This window comes from Mesoplodon mirus (assembly GCF_964341445.2).
Source record: "Mesoplodon mirus genome assembly, chromosome: 8".
NCBI lineage: Eukaryota > Metazoa > Chordata > Mammalia > Artiodactyla > Ziphiidae > Mesoplodon > Mesoplodon mirus.
In genome coordinates this window covers 96,611,469-96,634,904 of record NC_138984.1, presented here as the reverse complement: position 1 = coordinate 96,634,904, position 23,436 = coordinate 96,611,469, and the positions used below count along the sequence as shown (strand labels likewise).

Below are 23,436 nucleotides of genomic sequence, written 5' to 3'. Positions count from 1 at the left end.
TGACAAAAAATAAAGTTTAGAAATGACAAAAACACTAATATATAACTTTCTGGTTAAAGAGGAACTCTAATGGAATACTTAGAAGTGAATGATAATGAAAGCACCACATGTTAAAATGTATTGAACACAGCTAATTAATTAGAAACAGCTATGAATACATTTATCAGAAAACAAGAAAGATTACAAATAAGTGAGATAAATGTTTAAGAAATCACCAAAGAAAATATATGGAATCAGTTTTTAAATGTGTTTCTTAACATGGTGATATAATTTTACAAAGTAATTGATGCTTACCAACATCCCACTTAACCTGAGACGTGTCTGTGAAGTCAAACAATCTGGTGGGGGAAAAAAAAACTTATAAGGCAATTTCAGCTTAAGTCTGTACTTTCATTTGCTGTTCCCCCAAACCATCATGTTGATTCTTAGGCAATTAATTGGGCTGTGCTGGTAAATACTGAGACTTTTATTTACTAGGTAGACATAGAGGTCAATGTCTCATTCTTCTCCCTCCCCTCGTCCCCTTTTCTCTCCCTACCCCTCCCTTCCCTCTCCTTAGTCTTATTCTCTCCCCTTAGTTTCTCAGGAGTTCCAGCTAAAGAAAAAAGAAGGAATTCCCTCTCAAGTACCTCTTTAGGATCTTATTATCAAATGTCTCCTCCTATCAAGAGTCCCCTTTATCCAAGAGATCTCATGATTTGGAGTAATAAAATGTAATGCCTATTTGATAAATAACAATATGTGCAGAATCCTTAAAATACAATACAATCTTAGAATAGCTTCTTCACTATTTTTATGTAAGTCCTATAAATATGAATGCTACGATACAATGAGATAGATTTAGAAGAAAGGGAGATGCAGCATCACAGAGCTCACGGGGATAGGTAAAATCAATCTACCTACGGTAAAAGTAAAACAATGTCAGAAAGCTTTAAAAGTTTTCCTTATGTGTGGAATGGAGAGAAACGTGCATTTGGCCAAAATGAGAGAAAACCCCTCAGTGACAGACTAAGTTTAAGGGTGATTTTTGCTGCAAGGCAATACATTCCTAAGATGGGCCTTACCCCATGAGGTGAGTGGCTGATTTTATCTGCAAGGCAATACCTTTCCAACACAGCAGCATAAAGGCTGAGAGGTGAAGTATGGGGAAAATGTCCATGTTGGGATTAAACATATGAAAATGCATTCATTAATTAGGATATTTTCTAACACTAGGACCAATTTTTAACCAATCTTATTGCTTGAATACAGTTTATGTTTGTGTAGGGTACTGAACTTCCAACTTAATTTACTAGGGGAAAGGGTCCTAGAAACGGAAAGTTATCATCTTCAAATATATACTTTTTGTTGTTGTTGTTAAGGTTGCAGCACATGACATGTGAGATCTTAGTTCCCCAACCAGGGATTGAACCTGTGTCCCCTGCATTGGGAGTGCAGAGTCTTAACCACTGGACCACCAGGGAAGTCCCCCAAATATATACTTTTATGAGGCAAACGTACATTTTTGAAATGAATACATATGAGGGAAAGTCAGTAACTGCAAAAAATTATTTTGTCAGGGTTGTATCTGTCAACAACTAATTATTTTTTTGAAGTGTCAAAAACATTTGTAGCTATCTGATGGTATAATTTACCATAAGTATAATTAAGCTGAAAAATTTGCCCATTGAACATAAACCACATGATACCTTAAGAAATTAATCACTGTAGAGGAGAGATCAAGATGGTGGAGTAGGAAGACATAAAGCTCACCTCCCCTGACAACATAACAAAAATACAACTACATGTGGAAAGTTCTCATGGAAAACTAACTGGAAAATGGCAGAAGAACTCCTACACAACCAAGGCTGCAAGAAAGATTTCCATATAACCAGGTAGGATGGAAAAGGCATAGGGCTGGGACCCCCAGCTGAGCGGGATCTGAAAGGAAGAGAAGGTCCCCATGGGCAGACCCTCAATGTGGGGAGCAAGTGGGTTGAGCCACAGACTGGACATTCCAGTCCTGGGGTCCTGCAAGGAGGAGAGAAGCACCCTTGGCTGCCGGGAGAACTGCTGGGACAGACAAAGGGCTAGAGGAGCCTAGACTCTACTCATGAGGAGTACGCATGTGCTGGTTTACCAAAAATCAGGCGGAGAGAGCTTTGCACTGGCAGCTGCCACTTTGCCACACTCCCCAATCCAAGCTGGTTGAACATCCCGGCCCCGCTCACTCCATACCACAGCCTGGTGCTAGATTTGGGCCAACCAAGCCCTGGGAGAAGACTTGGTCTAGCTATGCAGAGACAGACTGGGGTCCTGGGTGGAGTAGAAGTGGCCACTGTCAGCACTTGCTCAGGTAGTGCTGCAGGAGCACCCCGCAGTTTGCCTCCCAGTGGAGCCGATGCTCTGGCTCCACCCATTCAACACAGCAGCTTAGCCTTGGAGCTGGGGCAGATAGGTCTGGGAGAAGACTGCCAGGGGGTCAGCCCAGTGCTCTGGTGGTAGCACAGCCACCTCAATTCCTGCAGCCACTACACCCCAATCGCCAGCCCCAGCCTAGTGAATGTCCCAGCCCCACGCACTCCACACCACAGCCTTGCACTAGATCTGGGATAAACAGGAGGAGGGATGAGACCTTGGGATGGTTCTGACTGGAGCCTCGGACGCCTACAGAGGTAGTGTACTGGTCCTTTGTGAGCACATAGGCCTCACTTGCTTCAGCAATCACCTCCTTTGGGGGCAGGGCACCACTCAAGGGGAATGGAGCTTGATTGAGCCCGACCCTCAGGGCATTTACTCCAACAGCTGGGGGAGCAGGCCCTGTCCCTGACAGGGCGGCAACAGCTATGCAGCAAAGAGGAAGTCCCGCCTCACACCCTGAACAGTCTTTAGATCCCCCAAAACCAGCCAAACCCCCTATCTAGGTGATAATGACCAGCATACCCCAAAGACATGGCTGGTGTCCATCGTACACACAGAGTCTACACAGGGATGCTACCACATAAAAACACCCCTTTAAGACCATAATAGATAATCGTTTCTCCTAAATTCAGAGACAGAGACAGTTAAGTAAAATGAAAAGGCAGAGGAAATACTCCCAATTAAAAGAGCAAGAAAAATCCCCTGAAACAAATAATGAAACAGAGCTCACCAGTCTACCAGACCCCAAGTTCAAAAAGGTGGTAATAAAAACGCTAAATGAATTAAGAAAGATCAATATAAATGCAGATCACTGTAACAAGGAACTAGAAACTACAAAGATGAACAAATCAAAAATAGATAATTAATTCAATTTCTAAGATAAAAGAGATCTAGAAGCAATGTACAGCTAACTAAATGACAAAGAAGAATGAATAAGTAAGCTGGAAGACAGAATAATAGAAATCACCCAATCAGAAGAGCAGACAAAGACAAGTGAAAAAAAAATGAACTTACAAGATCTATAAAATAATATAAAATGTGCCAACCTATGCATAATAGGGGTTTGAGAAGGAGGAGAGAGAGAGAAGGGGATCAAAAACTTATTTGAAGAAACTATGGCTGAAAAGTTGCCAAACCTGAAGAAGGAAACAGATATCCAGGTACAAGAAGCACAAAGGGTCCTAAACAAGATGAACCCGAACAGACCCACAAGATATATCATAATTAAGATGGCAAAACTTAAAGACAAAAAGAGCATTCTAAAGGCAGTGAGAGAAAAACAGAGTTAATTACAAGGGAACCCCCATAAGGCTATCAGCTGATTTGCAGGCCAGAAGGGAGTGGCATAACATACTAAAAGTTCTGAAAGGAAAAAACCTGCAACCTAGGATACTCTATACAGCAAGATTATCATTTAGAATAGAAGGAGAGAGAAAGGATTTCTCAGACAAGCAAAAACTAAAAAGATTCAGTAGTACTAAACCAACTCTAAAAGAAATATTGAAGGGTCTTCTCTAAATGGAAAAGGAGCAAGAAACTATAAGAAAGAGAAAATCAAAATAGGCCAGGCAAATATACAGTAAGAATTTAAGATCACTTAAATAAGCTAGTCTGTAGACTAAACAGTCAAAAAAATTGTAAAAGCGACTCTATAATAAAAGGACAAGTATAAACATGTAAGATAGGATATCAAAACTGCAAAATACCAGGGAGGGGAATAAAAAATGTACATCTTTTAGAATGTGTTTGAATTGAATGACTATCAGTTTACATCAAGTAGATAGTTATGGGTCAACATACCTGAATTCCATGGTAACCACAAATCAAAAACATAAAATAGATTCATAAAGACCAAAAAGAAAGGAAGTCACGCATACAACAAAAGAAAATCATCAGACCAAAAGAAAAAACAAAAAAAATAAAGAACTACAAAAACAACTGGAAAACAAGGATTAAAATGGTAATAAGTACAAACCTATCAACTACTTTAAATGTCAAGAGACTAAATGCTTTGATCAAAAGAGTGGCTGATTGGATAAAAAAACAAGAACCTGAAATATGCTGTCTACACTTACTTCAGGATAAAAGACACACACAGACTGAAAGTGAGAAGGAAAATGATATTTCAGGCAAATGGGAATGACAAGAAAGTGGGGGTAGCAATATTCATATCAAACAAAGTAGACTTTAAGGCAAAGGCCATAAAAAAAGACAAAGAAGGGCATTATATAATGATAAAGAAATCAACACAAGAGGATATTATACTCATTAATACATATGCACCTAATATAGGAGCACATAAATATATAAAGCAAATACTAAAAGACATAAGGGGAAAAACTGACAAAAATACAGTAATAGTAGATTTAACACTCCACTGACATCAATGGACAGATCATCCAGACAGAAAATCAAGAAGGAAACAGTGGTTTTAAATGATACAACAGACCAGTGGGACTTAATAGATTTCTACAGAATACTACATCCCCTGAAAACCCCAGAATACACATTCTTTTCAAGTGCACATGGAACGTTCTATAGGACAGACCACATGCTAGGTCATAAAACAAGCCTCAACAAATTTAAGAGGATAGAAGTTATTTCAAGCATCTTTTCTGACCACAATGATATGAAATCAGAAATTAACTATGGAAAGAAAAACAGAGAAAGAACAAACATGTGGAGGCTGAGCAACATGCTACTAAGAAACAAATGGGTCAAAGATGGAATCAAAGAAGAAATTATAAAATACCTTGAGATTAAGGAAAATGAGAACACATTACAAAATCTCTGGCATGCAGCAAAAGCAATTCTTAGGGAGAAATCCACAGCGATACAGGCCTAACTCAAGAAACAAGAAAAATTTCAAATGAACAATCTCACCAACCACCTAAAGGATTAGTAAAAGAAAAACAAAGTGCAAAGTCAGCAGAAGGAAGGAAATAATAAAGATCAGAGAGAAATAAAATAGATCGGGAAAAAAAGCAACAAAGAAAAGATCAATAAAACCAACAGTTGATTTTTTGAAAAGATAAATAAAATCGACAAGCCAGGCTCATCAAGAAGAAAAGAGAGGACCCCAATAAAGAAATTAATGAAAGAGGAGAAATAACTGATATCACAGAAATACAAAAAATCAGAAGAGAAACACAATGAACAGTTACATGCCAACAAACTGGACAACCTAGAAGAAATGGGCAAATTTTTAGAAACATACAGCCCAGCAAGACTAAATCAAGAAGAAACACAGTTTGAACAGGCTAATCACTAGAAGTGAAACAGAATCTGTAATAATAATTAAAAGAAAAACTTTCTGCAAACAAAAGTCCAAGACCAGATGGCTTCACTGAAGAATTCTACCAAACATAAAGAACTTAAATTAATCCTTCTCCAACTATTCCAAAAAACTGAAGAAGAGGGAACACTTTCAAATTCATTCTATGAGGCCACTATTACCCTAATCACAAAACTAGACAAAGACACTACCAAAAAAAAAGTTACAGGCCAGTATCTATGATGAATATAGGTGCAAAAATCCTCAACAGAATATTAGCAAGCTGAATCCAACAATACCTGAAAAGGATCATACACCATGATCAAGCTGGATTCATTCCAGGATCACAAGGATGGTTCCACATATGCAAATCAATCAGTGTGATACAGCGCATTAACAAAAGGAAAGACAAAAACCACATGATCATCTCAACAGATGCAGAAAAAGCATTTCACAAAATTTAACATCCGTTCATGATAAAAACCCTCACCAAAGTGGGTGTAGAGGGAACATATTATGACATAATAAAGGCCATTTACAACAAAGCCACAGCCAACATAATACTCAGTGGTGAAAAGTAAAAGCCTTCCCTCTAAATTCAGGAATAAGATGAGGATACCCACTCCCAGAGCTTCTATTCAACAGAGTATTATACGTCCTAGCCACAGCAATCAGATAAGGAAAAGAAATAAAAGGTATCCAAATTGGAAGGGAAAAGGTAAAACTGCCACCCTTTGCAGATGACATACAATACTCTATATACAAAACCCTAGTCTTCACCCAAAAAAGTTTAAGAACTAATCAAGGAATTTGGCAAGATAGCAGCATACAAGATTAATACACAGAAATCTGTCATGTTTCTATATACTAGAAATGAAATATAAGAGAAAGTAAAAAAAAAAAATCCCATTTAAAATCTCATCAAAAAAATTAAATACCTAGGAATAAACGTAACCAAGGAGGTGAAATACCTACACGCTGAAAACTATAAATCACTGGTAAAGGAAATGAAGATGATTCAAAAAAATGGAAAGATATCCTATACTCTTGGATGGGAAGAATTAATGTTGTTAAAATGCATATACTACCCAAAGCAATCTACAGATTTAATGCAATCCCTATCAAAATACCATGACATTTTTCACAGAATTAAAACAAATAATCCTAAAATTTATATGAAAACACAAAAGGCCCAGAATTGCCAAAACAATTCTGAGGAAAAAGAACAAAGATGGAGGCATAATCCTTCTCAAGTTCAGAATACACTACAAAGCTACAGTAATCAAAAAGCATGGTATTAGTACAAAGACATATAGATGAACAGAACAGAGAGCCCAGAAATAAACCCACACACCTACAATCAATTAATCTATGACAGGGGCTTCCTTGGTGGCGCAATGGTTGAGAGTCCACCTGCCGATGCAGGGGACACAGGTTCGTGCCCCGGTCCGGGAAGATCCCACATGCCGCGGAGCGGCTGGGCCCGTGAGCCGTGGCCGCTGAGCCTGCACGTCCAGAGCCTGTGCTCCGCAACGGGAGAGGCCACAACAGTGAGAGGCCCGCGTACCGCAAAAAAAAAAAAAAAAAAAAAAAATTAATCTATGACAAAGGAAACAACAATATAGAGAAAAGACAGTGTCTTCAACAAATGGTGTTGAGAAAGCTGGACAGCTACATGTAAATCAATGAATTCAGAATACTCCCTCCCACCATTTACAAAAATAAATTCAAAATGATTTAAAGGAGAGAGTAATCAAGATGGCAGAATAGTAGACTGTGATGCTTACCTTCTCCCACAAATACATCAAAAATACATCAACATGTGGAACAATTCTCACAGAATATCTACTGAACACTGGCAGAACACCTCAAACTGCTGAAAGGGCAAGAAAATCTCCATGTAACCAGGTAGGAAAAAAGAAAAAAAAGAAAGCAAGAAAGGAATCGAGACAGGACCTGTGCCCCTGGGAGGGAGCTGTGAAAGAGGAAAGGTGCCAGCCCCCCTGGCGGGGAGATTGGCCAGGACAGAAGGGGAGCTTCAGAGACTCGGAGGAGTGTGCAGCAGCTAGTTTGCGGCAGCCAGAGTGAAGGAAGAACTGCACAGAAGGTCAATGCCACCACCCTGCAGTCCCCAGCCGGAGGCACGTGTCTGTCAGTGCAGGCAGGGGCTGGGTACTGGAACTCAGGCTTCAGAAATCAGAACTGGGGAGAGGACTGGGGTTGACTGTGTGAAGACAGCCCTGGGGGGTGCTGGAATCCAGTGCGACCATGGCTGGTGGTGTGCACAGAGGAAGCCTGGGCCGCCTTAGAGGCCAGCTGCCATTATTTGGGGGGTGCGTGAGGGGAGGGGCGGGATGAGGGTTGTAGCCTTTTTCCCTGTGCACACACTTGCAGAGGGTAGGGCAGTGCCTGCAAGGGATCCAGGGGACGTCACAAGCTGCCACCACTGCCTGCCCAGATGCCAGGAGCGGTTGCAGGCTGCCGCCGCCTCCCTCCTGGACCTCAGGAGTGGTTGCAGGCCACCTCTGCTCCCATCGCATGCTCCAGGGTGTCGCCTGAGCTGCCACTGCTGTCAAGAACCCCAGGACTGGGCACCAGCCACTGCATCTGCACACCCCCTATCAAGGATAACAACACATGCTGAGGAAAGAGGTGACAGGCATCCGTACTAAAAACAGCCCCTACAACAAATTAAACCCACACAAGCTACACAGGGACGCCCCCACGTGTAAACAGCCATTCAAGACCACAAGATAATTGTTTCTCCTAAACTCAGGGAGTAAGAGAAATATAACTAAAATGAAGAAGCAGTGGAACCACTTTCAGTTAAAAGACCAAGAGCATTCCCCTGAAAGAACAAATAATAAAATAAACCTATTCAGTCTAATAGACACCGAGTTCAAAAAGGAGATAATGAAAATACTGAAGAAATTAAGAAAGGCTATCAACAGAAATGCAGAATAGTGTAAAAAGGAACTAGAAACTATAAAAAGGAACCAAGAAAAATTAGAAAACTCATTTGCCAACATGAAAGCTGAGTTAAAGCAATGAAAAACAGAATGAATAGTGCCGAAAAACAGGTAAGTGATGTGGAAAACAGAATAATGGAAATCACCCAATCAGGACAGCAGACAGAAAACCAAATGAAAAAAAAAATTAAAGCAATATAAGAGACCTACAGGATAGTATAAAGCAGTGGTCCCCAACGTTTTTGGGACCAGGGACTGGTGTGGAAGACAAATTTTCCACCAACGGGAGTGAGGGTGGGGGGTGTGGTGGGGGTGGGGGATAGTTCAGGTGGTAATGTGAGTGATGGTTCAGGTGGTAATGTGAGTGAGGGGGAACGATGGGGAGTGGCAGATGAAGCTTCGCTCACTTGTCCACCGCTCACTTCCTGCTGTGCGGCCCGGTTCCTAACAGGCCACGGTGGTTGGGGACCTCTGATATAAAGCATGCCAACCTATGCATAATAGGGATTCCAGAAGTGGAATAAAGAGAAAAAGGGATGGAAAGTGTATTTGAAGAAATTATGACTGAAAACTTCCCAAACCTAAAGAAGTAAACAGATATCCAGGTACAGGAAGCACAGAGGGTCCCAAACAGACCTACACCAAGACATATGATAATAAAAATGGCAAAAGTTAAAGAGAGGGTTCTAAAGGCAGCAATAGAAAAACAAAAGAGTTAATTACAAGGGAACCGCCATAAGACTATCAGTTGATTTGTCTACAGAAACACTGCAGGCCAGAAGGGACTGGCAAGATATATTCAAACTCCTGAAAGGGAAAAATCTACAACCTAGGATAATCTACCCTGTAAGATTATCATTAGAATAGAAGGAGAGATAAAGAATTTCTCAGGGGACTTCCCTGGCGGTCCAGAGATTAAGACTCTGCACTTCCACAGCAGGGGCATGGGTTTGATTCCTGGTCCAAGAACTAAGATCCTGCGTGCCACGTGACGTGGCCAAAAAAAAAAAAAATCATCAGAGAGAAAAGAAGTAAGACTCTACAGGAAAGAGAAAATCACAACCTCAAAGTAAGTTACTTAAATAAGCCAGTACACAAATTAAAAAAAAAAATCAAAAACTTCTGTGAACGTGAAGATAACCAAAATGAACAGCAAAAGGATGAACATGAAGACATAAAAGGGGACATCAAAAATCATAAGATGTGGGGAGTAAGAAAATGTGTATATATTTCTTTCCTAGAATATATTTGAGCCTATAAGACTACTAGTCTAAGGCAAGCAGAAATAGGAAGGGTTAACATGCTAGAAAAGCAGGGTAACCACAAATCAAAAACATACAATAGATTCACAAAAACCAAAAAGAGAACTCAAGTATAATACAAAAGAAAATCATAAAACCACAAAAGCGTCATCCATTTACAATGCTTGGTGTCAGTTTATCTCTTGTAAAAATAAAATACAGTGTGCGTGTGTGAAAAAAAACCACAAAAGGTAAAGCAAAGAGACAAAGAAGAAATATAAAATCAATGGGAAAACAAGGTTTAAAATGGCAATAAAGGGCTTCCGTGGTGGCGCAGTGGTTGGGAGTCTGCCTGCCAATGCAGGGGACATGGGTTCGAGCCCTGGTCTGGGAGGATCCCACATGCCGCGGAGCAGCTGGGCCCGTGAGCCACAACTACTGAGCCTGCGCGTCTGGAGCTTGTGCTCCACAACAAGAGAGGCCGCGATAGTGAGAGGCCCGCGCACCGCGATGAAGAGTGGTCCCCGCTTGCCACAACTAGGGGAAGCCCTCGCACAGAAACGAAGACCCAACACAGCAAAAATAAATAAATTAATTAATAAACTCCTACCCCCAACATCTTCTTTAAAAAAAAATGGCAATAAATACATATCGATCTATAATTAACTTAAATGTTAATGGACGAAATGCTCCAATCAAAAGACACAGAGTGGAAGATTGGCTAAAAAAGCAAGAACCTAAAATACGCTGCCTACTAGACACACACTTTAGGGCAAAGGACAAACATAGATTGAAAGTGAGGGGACAGAAAAAGATATTTCATACAAAAGGAAATGATAAGTAAGAGTTGCAATGCTCATATCAAACAGGATAGATTTTAAAACAAAGATCATAAAGAAGGATAAGAAGGACACTATATAATGATAAAAGGATCAATACAAGAGGACCTCACACTCATCAACATACGTACACCTAATACAGTAGCACCCAAATACATAAAACAAATATTAACAGAGATAAAGGTAGAAACTGATAGGAATAAAACAGTAGTAGGAGACTTTAACACCACAGTCACATCAATGCACAGATATTCCAGACAATCAATAAGGCAACAGAGACCCTACATAATGTAACAGAACAGCTAGACTTAATTGATATTTTCAGGACATTACATCCAAAAAAAATCAGAATACACATTCTTTCCAAGTGCACATGGAGCATTCTCTAGGATTGACCACATACTAGGGCACAAAACAAGCCTCAACAAATTTAAGAGCATAGAAATTATCTCAAGCATCTTTTCTGACCACAATGGCATGAAAGTAGAAATTAACCACAAAAAAAGAAATGAGGAAAAAACGATTACATGGAGACTGAACAACATGCTATTAAAAAACCAATGGGTCGGGGCCTCCCTGGTGGCGCAGTGGTTGAGAGTCCGCCTGCTGATGCAGGGGATACGGGTTCGTGCCCCGGTCTGGGAGGATCCCATATGCCGCGGAGCGGCTGGGCCCGTGAGCCATGGCCGCTGGGCCTGCGCATCCGGAGCCTGTGCTCCGCAACGGGAGAGGCCACAACAGTGAGAGGCCCGCGTACCACAAAAAAAAAAAAAAAAACCAATGGGTCAATGATGAAATCAAAGAGGAAATTAAAAAATACCTTGGGACAAATGACAATGCAAACACAATGATACAAAATCTCTGGGATGCAGTAAAAGCAGTTCTTAGAGTGAAGTTCATAGTGATACAGGCCTTCCTCAAAAAACAAGAAAAATCTCAAATAAACAAACTAACCTACCACTAAAAAGAATTAGAAAAAGAACAACAAAAACCTAAAGTCAGCAGAAGGAAGGAAATAATAAAGATCTGAGAGGAAATAAATAAAATAGAGATTAAAAAAATTTAAAAAATCAATAAAACAAAGAGCTGGTTCTTTGAAAGGGTAAAGAAAATAGACAAACCCCTGGCCAGGCACACCAAGAAGAAAAGAAAGAGAATGCAAATAAACAAAATAAGAAATGAAAAAGGAGAAATCTCAACTGATACCACAGAAATACAAAATACTATGAACAATCATATACCAACAAATTGGACAACCTAGAAGAAATGGACAGGTTTCTAGAAACATAGAGACCACCAAAACTGAATCAAGAAGAAATAGATAATTTGAAAAGACCAATCATTAAAAGTGAAGATAATCTGTAATTAAAAAACTCCATACAAACAAAAGTCCAGGACCACAGAGCATCACAGGTGAATTCTACCAAACATACAAAGAAGAATTTATACCAACCCTTCTCAAACTGTTCCAAAAAACTGAAGAGGAGGGAACACTCCCAAGAACATTCTATGAAGCCACCATTACCTTGTTACCCAAACCAGACAAAGATACAACCAAAAAAGAAAATTACAGGCCAATATCTTTGATAAATATAGATGCAAAAAACCTCAACAAAACATTAGCAAACCGAATCCTACAACACATAAAAAAGATCATACACCACGACCAAGTGGGATCCAACCTAAATTCACAAGGATGGTTCAACATACACAACTCAATTAATATGATACACCACATAAACAAAAGAAAAGGCAAAAACCACATGATCTAAACAGATGCAGAAACAGCAGTTGACAAAATTCAGCATCCATTCATGATAAAAACTCTTACCAAAGTAGGTACAGAGGGAACATATCTCACGATAGTAAAAGTTATTTATGACACACCTACAGCCAATACAATACTCAACAGTGAAAAGATGAAAGCCTTCCTAAAATCTGGAACAAGACAAGGATGCCCACTCTCACCTATTCTATTCAAAGTTTTGGAAGTCCTAGCCATAGCAATCAGACAAGAGAAAGAAATAAAACATATCCAAATTGGAAGAGGTAAAATTGTCATCATATGCAGATGATATGATACTATGTATAAATAACCCTAAAGACACCACACAAAAACTACTAGAACTGATAAATTCAGCAAGGTAGCAGGATACAAGGGTAACATACAGAGAATCAAGAAGAACTACAGTCCTGCAGCATGTGGAACAAAAACCACATTCATAGAAAGAAAGACAAAATGAAAAAGCAGTGGACTATGTACCAGATGAAAGGACAAAATAAAACGCTAGAAAAACAACTACATGAAGTGGAGACAGGCAACCTCCCAGAAAAAGAATTCAGAATAATGACAGTGAAGATGATTCAGGACCTCGGAAAAAGAATGGAGGCAAAGATCAAGAAGATGCAAGAAATGTTTAACAAAGACCTAAAAGAATTAAACAAACAGAGACAAACAATACAATATCTGAAATGAATAATACACTAGAAGGAATCAATAGGAGAATAACTGAGGCAGAAGAATGGATAAGTGACCTGAAAGACAGAATGGTGGAAATCACTGCCATGGAACAGAAGAAAAAAGAATGAAAAGAAATGAAGATAGCCTAAGAGACCTCTGGGACAACATTAAATGCACCAACATTCGCATTATAGGGGTCCCAGAAGGAGGAGAGAGAGAAAGGACCCGAGAAAATATCTGAAGAGATTATAGTTGAAAACTTCCCTAACATGGGAAAGGAAATAGTCACCCAAGTCCAGGAAGCACAGAGAGTCCCAGGCAGGAGAAACGCAAGGAGAAACACGCTGAGACGCATACTAATGAAACTGACAAAAATTAAAGACAAAGAAAAATGATTAAAAGCAACAAGAGAAATACGACAAATAACATACAAGGGAACTCCCATAAGGTTAACAGCTGATTTCTCAGCAGAAACTCTACAAGCCAGAAGGGAGTGCCAAGATATATTTAAAGTGATGAAAGGGAAGAACCTACAACCAAGGTTACTCTACCCGGCAAGGATCTCACTGAGATTCGACAGAGAATCCAAGGGCTTTACAGAGAAGCAAAAGCTAAGAGAATTCAGCACCACCAAACCAGCTCTACAACAAATGCTAAAGGAACTTCTTTAAGTAGGAAACACAAGAGAAGAAAAGGGCCTACAAAAACAAACCCACAACAATTAAGAAAATGGTAATAGGAACATACATATCGATAATTACCTTAAAGGTGAATGGATTAAATGTTCCAACCAAAAGACACAGGCTCGTTGAACGGATACAAAAAGAAGACCCATATATATGCTGTCTACAAGAGACCCACTTCCCTAGGGACACATACAGACTGAAAGTGAGGGGATGGAAAAAGATATTCCATGCAAATGGAAATCAAAAGAAAGCTGGTGTAGCAGTACTCATATTAGATAAAATAAGACTTTAAAAATAAAAAAAGTTACAAGAGACAAGGAAGGACACTACATAATGATGAAGGGATCAATCCAAGAAGAAGATATAACAACTATAACTATAAATGTACCTAACATAGGAACACTTCAATACATAAGGCAAATACTAACAGCTATAAAAGGTGAAATCGACAGTAACACAATAATAGTGGGGGACTTTCACACCTCACTTACACCAATGGACAGATCATCCAGACAGAAAATAAAGAAACACAATCTTTAAATGACACAACAGACCAGATAGATTTAACTGATATTTACAGGACATTCTATCCAAAAACAGCAGATTACACTTTCTTCTCAAGTGCACACGGAACATTCTCCAGGATAGATCACATCTTGGGTCACAAATCAACCCTTGGTAAATTTAAGAAAACTGAAATCATATCAAGCATCTTTTCTGAAAATGCTATGAGATTAGAAATCAATTACAGGGAAAAAAGGTAAAAAACACAAACACATGGAGGCTAAATAATACGATACTAAATAACCAAGAGATCACAGAAGAAATCAAAGAGGAAATCAAAAAATACCTAAAGACAAGTGACAACAAAAACACGATGATCCAAAACCTATGGGATGCAGCAAAAGCAGTACTAAGAGAGAAGTTTGTAGCAATACAATCCCACCTCAAGAAACAAGAAAAATCTCAAATTAACAATCTAACCTTACAACCTAAAGGAACTAAATCAGCACAAACAAAACCCATAGTAGAAGGAAAGAACTCATAAAGATCAGAGCACAAATAAATGAAAGAGAAACAAAGAAAATAGCAAAGATCAATAAAACTAAAATTTGGTTCTTTGAGAAGATAGACAAAATTCATAAACCTTTAGCCAGACTCATCAAGAAAAAGAGGGAGAGGACTCAAATCAATAAAATTAGAAATGAAAAAGGAGAAGTTACAACGGACATCACTGAAATACAAAGCATCCTAAGAGACTACTACAAGCAACTCTATGCCAATAAAATGGACAACCTGGAAGAAATGGACAAATTCTTAGAAAGGTATAACCTTCTAAGACTGAACCAGGAGGAAACAGAAAATATGGACAGACCAATCACAAGTAATGAAAGTTACACAAGTAACTGTGACTAAAAATCTTCCAAGAAACAAAAGTTCAGGACCAGATAGATGGCTTTACAGGTGAACTCTATCAAACATATAGGGAAGAGCTAACACCCATCATTCTCAAACACTTCCAAAAAATTACAGAGGTAGGAATACTCCCAAACTCATTCTATGAGTTGGGGAAGTAAGATACCACATACCATGTTGCGTGGCCAAAAAGGAATTTAAAAAAAAGGGCAAAAGACCTAAATAGAGATCTCCCCAAAGAAGACATACAGATGGCCAACAGGCATATGAAAGATGCTCAACATGGTTAATTATTAAAGAAATGCAAATCAAAACCATGATGAGGTATCATCTCACACCAGTAAGTATGGCTATCATCAAAAAGTCTACAAATAAATGCTGGAAAGGGTGTGGAGAAAAGGGAACCCTGCTACACTGTCGGTGGGAATGTAAACTGGTACAGTCACTATGGAAAACAGTATGGTGGTTCCTCAAAAAAAAAAACTAAAAATAGAGCTATCATATGATCCAGAAATTCCACTCCTGGGTACATATCTGGAAAAGACAAAAACTGTAATTTGAAAAGATACATGGCACCCCATTGTTCATAGCAGCACTATTTACAATAGCCAAGACATGGAAACAACCCAAGTACCCATCAACAGACAACTGGCTTAAGATGTGGTATGGATACAATGGAATATTACTCAGCCATAAAAAGAATGAAATATTGCCATTTGCAGCAACATGAATGGACCCAGAGAATATTACACTTTGTGAAGTAAGTCAGACAGAGAAAGACAAATATATGATATTATTTATATGTGGAATCTAAAAAATAATACAACTCAACCTATTTAATACAAAACAGAAACACTTACTGACACAGGAAACAAATTTATGGTTACCAAAGGGGAGAGAGACGGAGGAAAGGACAAATTAACAGTGTGGGATTAACAGAAACAAGCTACTTTACATGAAATAGATAAGCAACAAACTTTACATGAAATAGATAAGCAACAAGGATTTACTGTATAGTACAAGGAATTATACCCAATATCTTGTAATAACCTATAATGAAATATATTCCATTATTGGAATATATTCCACAAAAAAACCAAACTGAATCACTATGCTGTACACCTGAAACTAACACAATATTGTAAATATATACTTCAACTTCAAAAAAAAAAGAATAATTTTATAACTTATGTGTAAAATAATCAAAAAGAAATATTCATTAAATAAAAAAATTATAACTGGGTACAAATTGTATTTTGAAAATAATCAATTATAGAAGCATACTTAAGACTTTCACTTAATCTAAGGGTACATAATTCCAGTTACAAGATTAATAACTTCTGGGGATCTACTGTCCAGCATATAGTGATTATAGGTAACAATACTGTATAAAATACTTGAAAGCTGCTGAAAGAGTAGATCTTAAATGTTCTCGCCCCAAGAAAGAAATGGTAAATAGGTGACAGGATGGAGGTGTTAGCTAATGTTATGGTGGTGGTCATCATTTTGCAACATGTGTTTCAAATCAACAAGTTATACATCTTAAAGTTACAGAATGTTCTATGTCAATTATATCTCAATAAACCCAGGGGAAAAAAAAGATTGTCACCTAAAAATCAAATGTCATGGTCTCTTCATCATAACAAAATAACAAATATTACCTCTTCCTTTGGAACAAAAAGTGATCAGCCAGCCAATACCAGCAGCAAACGCAGTTTGTATGGAGTTAACAAAATTTCCTTAAGAGAAAATAAAGAACATTTCTGAGCATTTACTACTCCATAATGGAAACCGTTTTCTAAATGGGTTTTCCCTTCTAATGTCACCCATTTCCAATCCACTCTGAGTAGTTTTCAGGATTCCTAAAAATCCTCTTGAGCATATCAAATTCCTTCAACTATTTATTTTTTTAATCACATAAAATCTAAATTCATTATTTTATTAAGAAACAAATTGGCAAGTAAGGCCCCTTGTGATCTGAGCTTTGTCTACCCATTCAGCCAGCCATATTTTTCCCCAAGCCACTCTACTCATTACCCATCTTTTTGTTAGATTCATGAAATACTGCCAGTTTCCCAAATACAGTGACCTTTTAAGGCTTCCTCTTCACTTTCAAGACAGGTTATATCTGACCTCGTTCAAGAAGAATTTCCTAACCCTTCCTCCTTTCCCCACCTGAGTTCTTTCATATCCTTCATGCTTCCCTAAGCTTACCTCTATCATAATGGTTACTACACTGCATTTTAATGGTTTACTAATGGGGTCCTGGAAGGCAGGGATTATAAAGTTTATTACTACAGCCCTAGTATTTAACATAGTTTTGGAGACATAACTGTATTCAATGAATGATATGAGCATCCCTTTAGAAGTAAATACTATCATTTCATGGGTAGTACAGATAATTTAATAACCCACCTAAAGTCACTTGATGAATTCAAAACCTAAGATTAGAAGAGTTTTTAAACTTCAAAATTAAACTGAATACAGGCATGAATTTACTGCCTGATGTAGTATACTTATTTATGAAAGCAATAAAACACTTGGTTTACTAAATATTTAGTTGCACTTTCAAAGTTGCCTTTTCACCTAGCCCCACTTCATACCCATGTCCTACATCAAAATTGTTTTAGTTTATGTATAAATATAGTTAATTTATTAAATGCCTACTATTTAGTAGGGCTCAGAACAAATGATACAATTCCCTTCTAAGAAGCATGGAAAAGATATTTAAAAATTTCAGTATCATGACCAGAACATTGCCACTGAAAAACTTAAAATACCAATTCAAAGTATCCTTGAAAATCAAGCAAATTATGAAAAAATTACCTGTCCATAATTCTGTCACTGTGCTTCTAACATGCTGCATGGCGAAATTCACTAAACTTTCCTTTGATCTGTCACCATGGTATTTCACTGCAGCCTATTTTTTTTGTTTATAAAAAGAGAAATGTCTTTTACTTTTTCTTTTTAAAACTCATACCAAATACCTTGATTCTCCATTATTCTGAATAAGTAAGCTCTGTCTCTCAATAGTACAGTGTATTTCTAACTGACATGCTAAGAATCTTGATTGCACTCATTGCATGTCAGACATTTGAATAATACTATTTATAATGTTTTTAGTTTCACTTTTATCACTTAACACTGGGGAGAGGAAGGGAAGTCAGAACTTTACATTCAATGAGAGAAAACACCTGTAAAATACTTTGTAAATTATGAAGTACAACATGCATATTGGTTAACATTATGTTCTTTAAGATGGAAACTGAAATTGGTAAACATTTAATCTTGAAATAGAACAAAGACAAAATAATGGCACCTAAAAGTATTCACAGTATAATAAAAAATGTTTATTATGACTATAGTTAGATGGCATCTAAAATAAGACTTAAAAATCAAAAGATTCTACAAATTCACAGTGTTTTCTCTAGTATTCCCCTTGTTATAATGTTCTACCAATTAAAAAAAAATACCAATTTTATCTCTTACCATTCCAGACCTAAAAATGAAGAGACTGGGATAACTGTTCACTCCTTTCATTCGGCAAAGCATTCTATCATCGCCACAGTTAACAGCTCCAATTCGAAGCAATCCATCTACTTCTTTAGCAAAGTCTCTCCACTATGAGGAAAAAAAAAAAGTTTCTTCTGATAAGATCATTTATCTTTACCTGAACATTCTTCAAGCTGTACTTTCCTCTTTTTTTTTAAAATTAATTAATTATTTCTTTTTGGCTGCACTGGGTCTTTGTTGCTGCGTGCGGGCTTTCTCTAGCTGCGGAGAGAGGGGGCTACGCTTTGTTGTGGTGCGCAGGCTTCCCATCGCAGTGGCTTCTCTTGTTGCGGAGCACGGGCTCTAGGCGAGCGGGCTTCAGTAGTTGTGGCTCACGTGCTCTAGAGCACAGGCTCAGTAGTTGTGGCATACTGGTTTAGTTGTTCCGTGGGTTTAGTTGTTCCGTGGCCAGGGCTTGAACCTGTGTCCCCTGCATTGGCAGGCGGATTCTTAACCACCGCAACACCAGGGAAGTCCCCAAGCTGTACTTTCTTAAAGGAGATTATGCTCAGGAAATAAAACCATATACACGTGAAAAAATATTATAGTCATTTCTGTTATACTTACTACTAATAGAAAAAACATTCAAATAACACTCAAATTAAAAAAAACACACTCAAATAACAGATCAGTTGTGAATAGTAAAACTTTAAATCAGGATGTAAGAAATACGTACTGTGGGAGCTAAATCATGGCAGTGTGAACACCCTGGGGAGTAAAAGTTCACAAACCACAGTTCTCCAGAATTAACAGCAGCATCTGAAAGTACATAAAACCAAAACAACTTAGAACAACCAAAACAACCAATTTACTAAAGGTTTGTACCTATTTTAGTTAAAAATTTTCCTTGAGATCAGAATGAAAAAAAGTCATATATTTCTCACACTGCCTTTATCATTTTCTGTATAATTTTTTCTATAAGAAGAAAACGTACTATTTCAACTGTCAAACTAACAATACCTTTTTTTTTTGACTCTTCCAAGCCCTACCTGAATAAGAAGCAACCTTGAACTGCATGATCAATGTCACCAAGAAGCTGTAAAAAGAAAGGAAGCAACAAAAGGAAGCAAGAGCCAAACCTCATGACAGTCTGTGTGGTTGAGAGAAATGAAGAGAAACAGTGAGAAGAGACTGAGATTTAAGCTCTTCTACTATCTGCAGCACTGGTTAAGCACACAGTCAATCAATTCTGACAGCTAATCCAGATTCTGAAAGAATGAAGAGACCTACACGACACAGTGAGGACTGTGGGGATTAAATCTAATCTTTGCTCTTAATAAGACATTTTCCTTAGAAAATTGTGTTATTTGAAATATTAGATCAAAGTTTTTAACAATTCAAAACATGAATACATATTTGCTAATAGATCTGAACACTACATAATATCTACCCAACAATACATTATACGTTATAATCTAATCTATAAAAGGACCTGATATAAACAAAACTTATTCATTTAAAAATTTTATCATTGTAAGGATGTGCTCTAACAGTCAAGATTAAAAAGTTAAGAAAATTTGCTTATAGAGTCTCATGTAATTCCATACGAAAATCAGTTATCAGTAATTTTTAAAGAAAATATTTTCATAAGTTATAATAAATTATACCAAGACATCAAAACATGCACACTATTCTAAATATGTGTAACTGATTCAGATTAATTAGTAACATGCACAATAATGTTCACCTACATTTCAGTTACAAGACACACAGATCTATGTGAAAAACAGTTAAACCATACATTACAAGCAAAGTGTATACATTAGGATTTTATCAGCTGTTCTTTGGCAAAGGTTAGAAAGTCTGACAAATAGACCACTCTATCTAGGTTGTCAAAATAACTGCCATGCTGACTTAGATCAACTGGTATGAATTTAGGTAAAATCTTATATGTTCTCTGCCCCTTTCCTCTGGGACCTCTATGATGCAAATGTTAGTACATATGACATTGTCCCAGAGGTCTCTTAAACTGTCCTCATTTCTTTCTATTCTTTTTTTATTTTCCTGTTCAGCTTCAGTGATTTCCACTACTGTCTTCCAGCTTGCTGATCCATTCCTCTGCATCATCTAATCTACTGTTGATTCCTTCTAGTGTATTTTTTCATTTCAGTTATTGTATTCTTCATCTGTTTGGTTGTTCTTTATATTTTCTAACTCTTTGTTCAAAAACTTCTAACTTCTCACTCTGTTCATTCAATCTTCTCCCAAATTCTTTGAACATCTTAACAATATATTTAAAGTGATGAAAGGGAAAAACCTATAACCAAGAAGACTCTACCCAGCAAGGCTTTCATTAAGATTTGAAGGACAGGGCTTTCCTGGTGGCGCAGTGGTTGAGAGTCCACCTGTCGATGCAGGGGACACGGGTTCGTGCCCCGGTCCGGGAAGATCCCACATGCTGCAGAGCAGCTAGGCCCGTGAGCCATGGCTGCTAAGCCTGCACGTCCGGAGCCTGTGCTCCGCAATGGGAGAGGCCACAACAGTGACAGGCCCACGTACCACAAAAAAAAAAAAAAGATTTGAAGGATAGATCAAAAGTTTTACAGAGAAGCAAAAGTTAAAAGGTCATCACCATGAAACCAGCTTCACAAGAAATGTTACAGGGACTTACCTAAGTGAAAAAGAAAAGGCCACAACTTGAAAAATGAAAATTATGGAAGGAAAAACATCTCATTGTTAAAGTCAAATATACAATAAGGGTAGTAAATCAGCCATGTATAAAGCTAGTAGAAAGGTTAAAAGACAAAAGTAGTAAAATATATACTCAATAAATAATTAAGGAATATATAAAACAAAAAGATATAAAATATGATGTCAAAGTCAGTAAATGTGGTGGTGGAGAGAGTAAAAACGCAGGGTTGTTAAAATTAGTTAATAAGCACACACACAGAGACTGCTACATACAGTGTGTGGAGTAGTCAATGACTATGTAATATCTTTGTATGGTGACATATCATAATCAGACTTACTGTAGTGATCACTTTGAAATGTACAGAAACACCAAGTCACTATGTTGTGTAACAGGAACTAACACAGTGTTGTACGTCATTACACTTCAGAAACAAACTCACAGAAAAAGAGATCAGGTTTGTGGTTACCTGAGGCAGGGGTCGGGGGGAAGGAGAGTTGGATGAAGGTGGTCAAAAGGTACAAACTTCTAGTTATGAGACAAATAAGTACTAGGGATGGAATGTACAACATCATAAATATAATCAACAATGCTGTATATCATATATAAAAGTTGTTAAGGGCAAATCCTGAGAGTTCCATTACAAGAAAACATTTTTTCCTATTTCTTTAATTTTGTATCTGTATAAGATAATGAATATTTACTAAACTTATTTTGATCACCATTTCACGATGGATGTAAGTCAAATCATGCTGTATACCTTAAACTTATACAGTGTCATATGTCAGTTATATCTCAATAAAACTGGAAGGGAAAAAAATAATGGCATTTAATTTGACACAAAACCTTATTTGAAGTGGGAAAAAAAAATGTCTCCCATCTTGGTACTTTGTTTTCATAGACTACTTCTAACTTATTTGCCCAGTTCCCACTATTATTAAAAATATTTTTAATACTGTATTATCAAAGCTCAATGGGATGTTTTTGTTTTGTTTTGTTTTGTTTTTTTTGCTGTACGCGGGCCTCTCACTGCTGTGGCCTCTCCCGTTGCGGAGCACAGGCTCCGGACACACAGGCTCCGCGGCCATGGCTCGCGGGCCCAGCCGCTCCGCGGCATGTGGGATCTTCCGGGATCGGGGCACGAACCCGTGTCCCCTGCATCGGCAGGCGGACTCTCAACCACTGCGCCACCAGGGAAGCCCCAATGGGATGTTTTTGCATAACCCAGTGACTCAGAATAGAACAAGTATATTTCAAAATGTGATTTTCAGCTTCTAAACTATACAACTATAGCTAATGTCTGTTAATATTTATGTGATTATAGCTAATAGCTTCTGTTAGCCTAGAAAAATGTAAAAAAAGGCAGAAGTGCTTTGAGTTCCTCTTTAATTTCTTGAGCTTGACTTCAAAAGGATGAATCTATTGTGTGGGTACTACTCAAAATGACTATTGTTAAGTGCAAGATGTTCTTTGCTTTTGCAGATACTATCCAGAACTTGTTTTAATAACTGTGTAATACCTTTCTGTGACATATAAAAAGATAATATGCATCATGTTTAATGGGAAGGATAAGAACTTCAAAGTGAAGTTTATTAGTCACATTTTTGCTTCTGTACTATAGTTGAACACTTCAGAGTTCCACTCCTGATAAAAGTGAACTATGTAATTTGGATTAACTCTTCCACTACAACTTCAGAACTGGACAAATACAAAAGACTTCTGTTGAAAGCATCAGAGTTACCAATGCAGAGAAGAATTACAGGGCCCAGGAATGGGAGGAGGTAGAAATCAGGGGGGCAATGTTTGCCAGGAGGTAGTTGATAGGCAAGAAACTGAGCAGAGCTTTCAATAGATTCATGAGACTAGAGGGACAAAGATGGAGTTCAGGGCACACTCAGGGTAGAGAAGGGTCATGTAAGTAAAGATGAACTGGAAGGAGACCAGTCCTGTACAAGTACAAAGCTCAGCT

The 23,436-nt window shown here is 37.9% G+C and overlaps 1 protein-coding gene across 1 annotated transcript in view; it reads right to left on the bottom strand.

Moving 5' to 3' along the window:
• DNAJC10 (DnaJ heat shock protein family (Hsp40) member C10) overlaps positions 1–23,436 on the bottom strand; it is a 58,864-nt gene that overhangs the window by 27,363 nt on the left and 8,065 nt on the right. The window contains exons 6-10 of the mRNA XM_082631101.1: positions 19,515–19,597; positions 18,776–18,907; positions 18,113–18,206; positions 16,948–17,025; positions 295–338 (exon numbers count right to left, since the gene is read on the bottom strand). Of these exons, the coding sequence (XP_082487227.1) occupies positions 295–338; positions 16,948–17,025; positions 18,113–18,206; positions 18,776–18,907; positions 19,515–19,597 (431 nt within the window). The remainder of the gene's footprint in view (positions 1–294; positions 339–16,947; positions 17,026–18,112; positions 18,207–18,775; positions 18,908–19,514; positions 19,598–23,436) is intronic.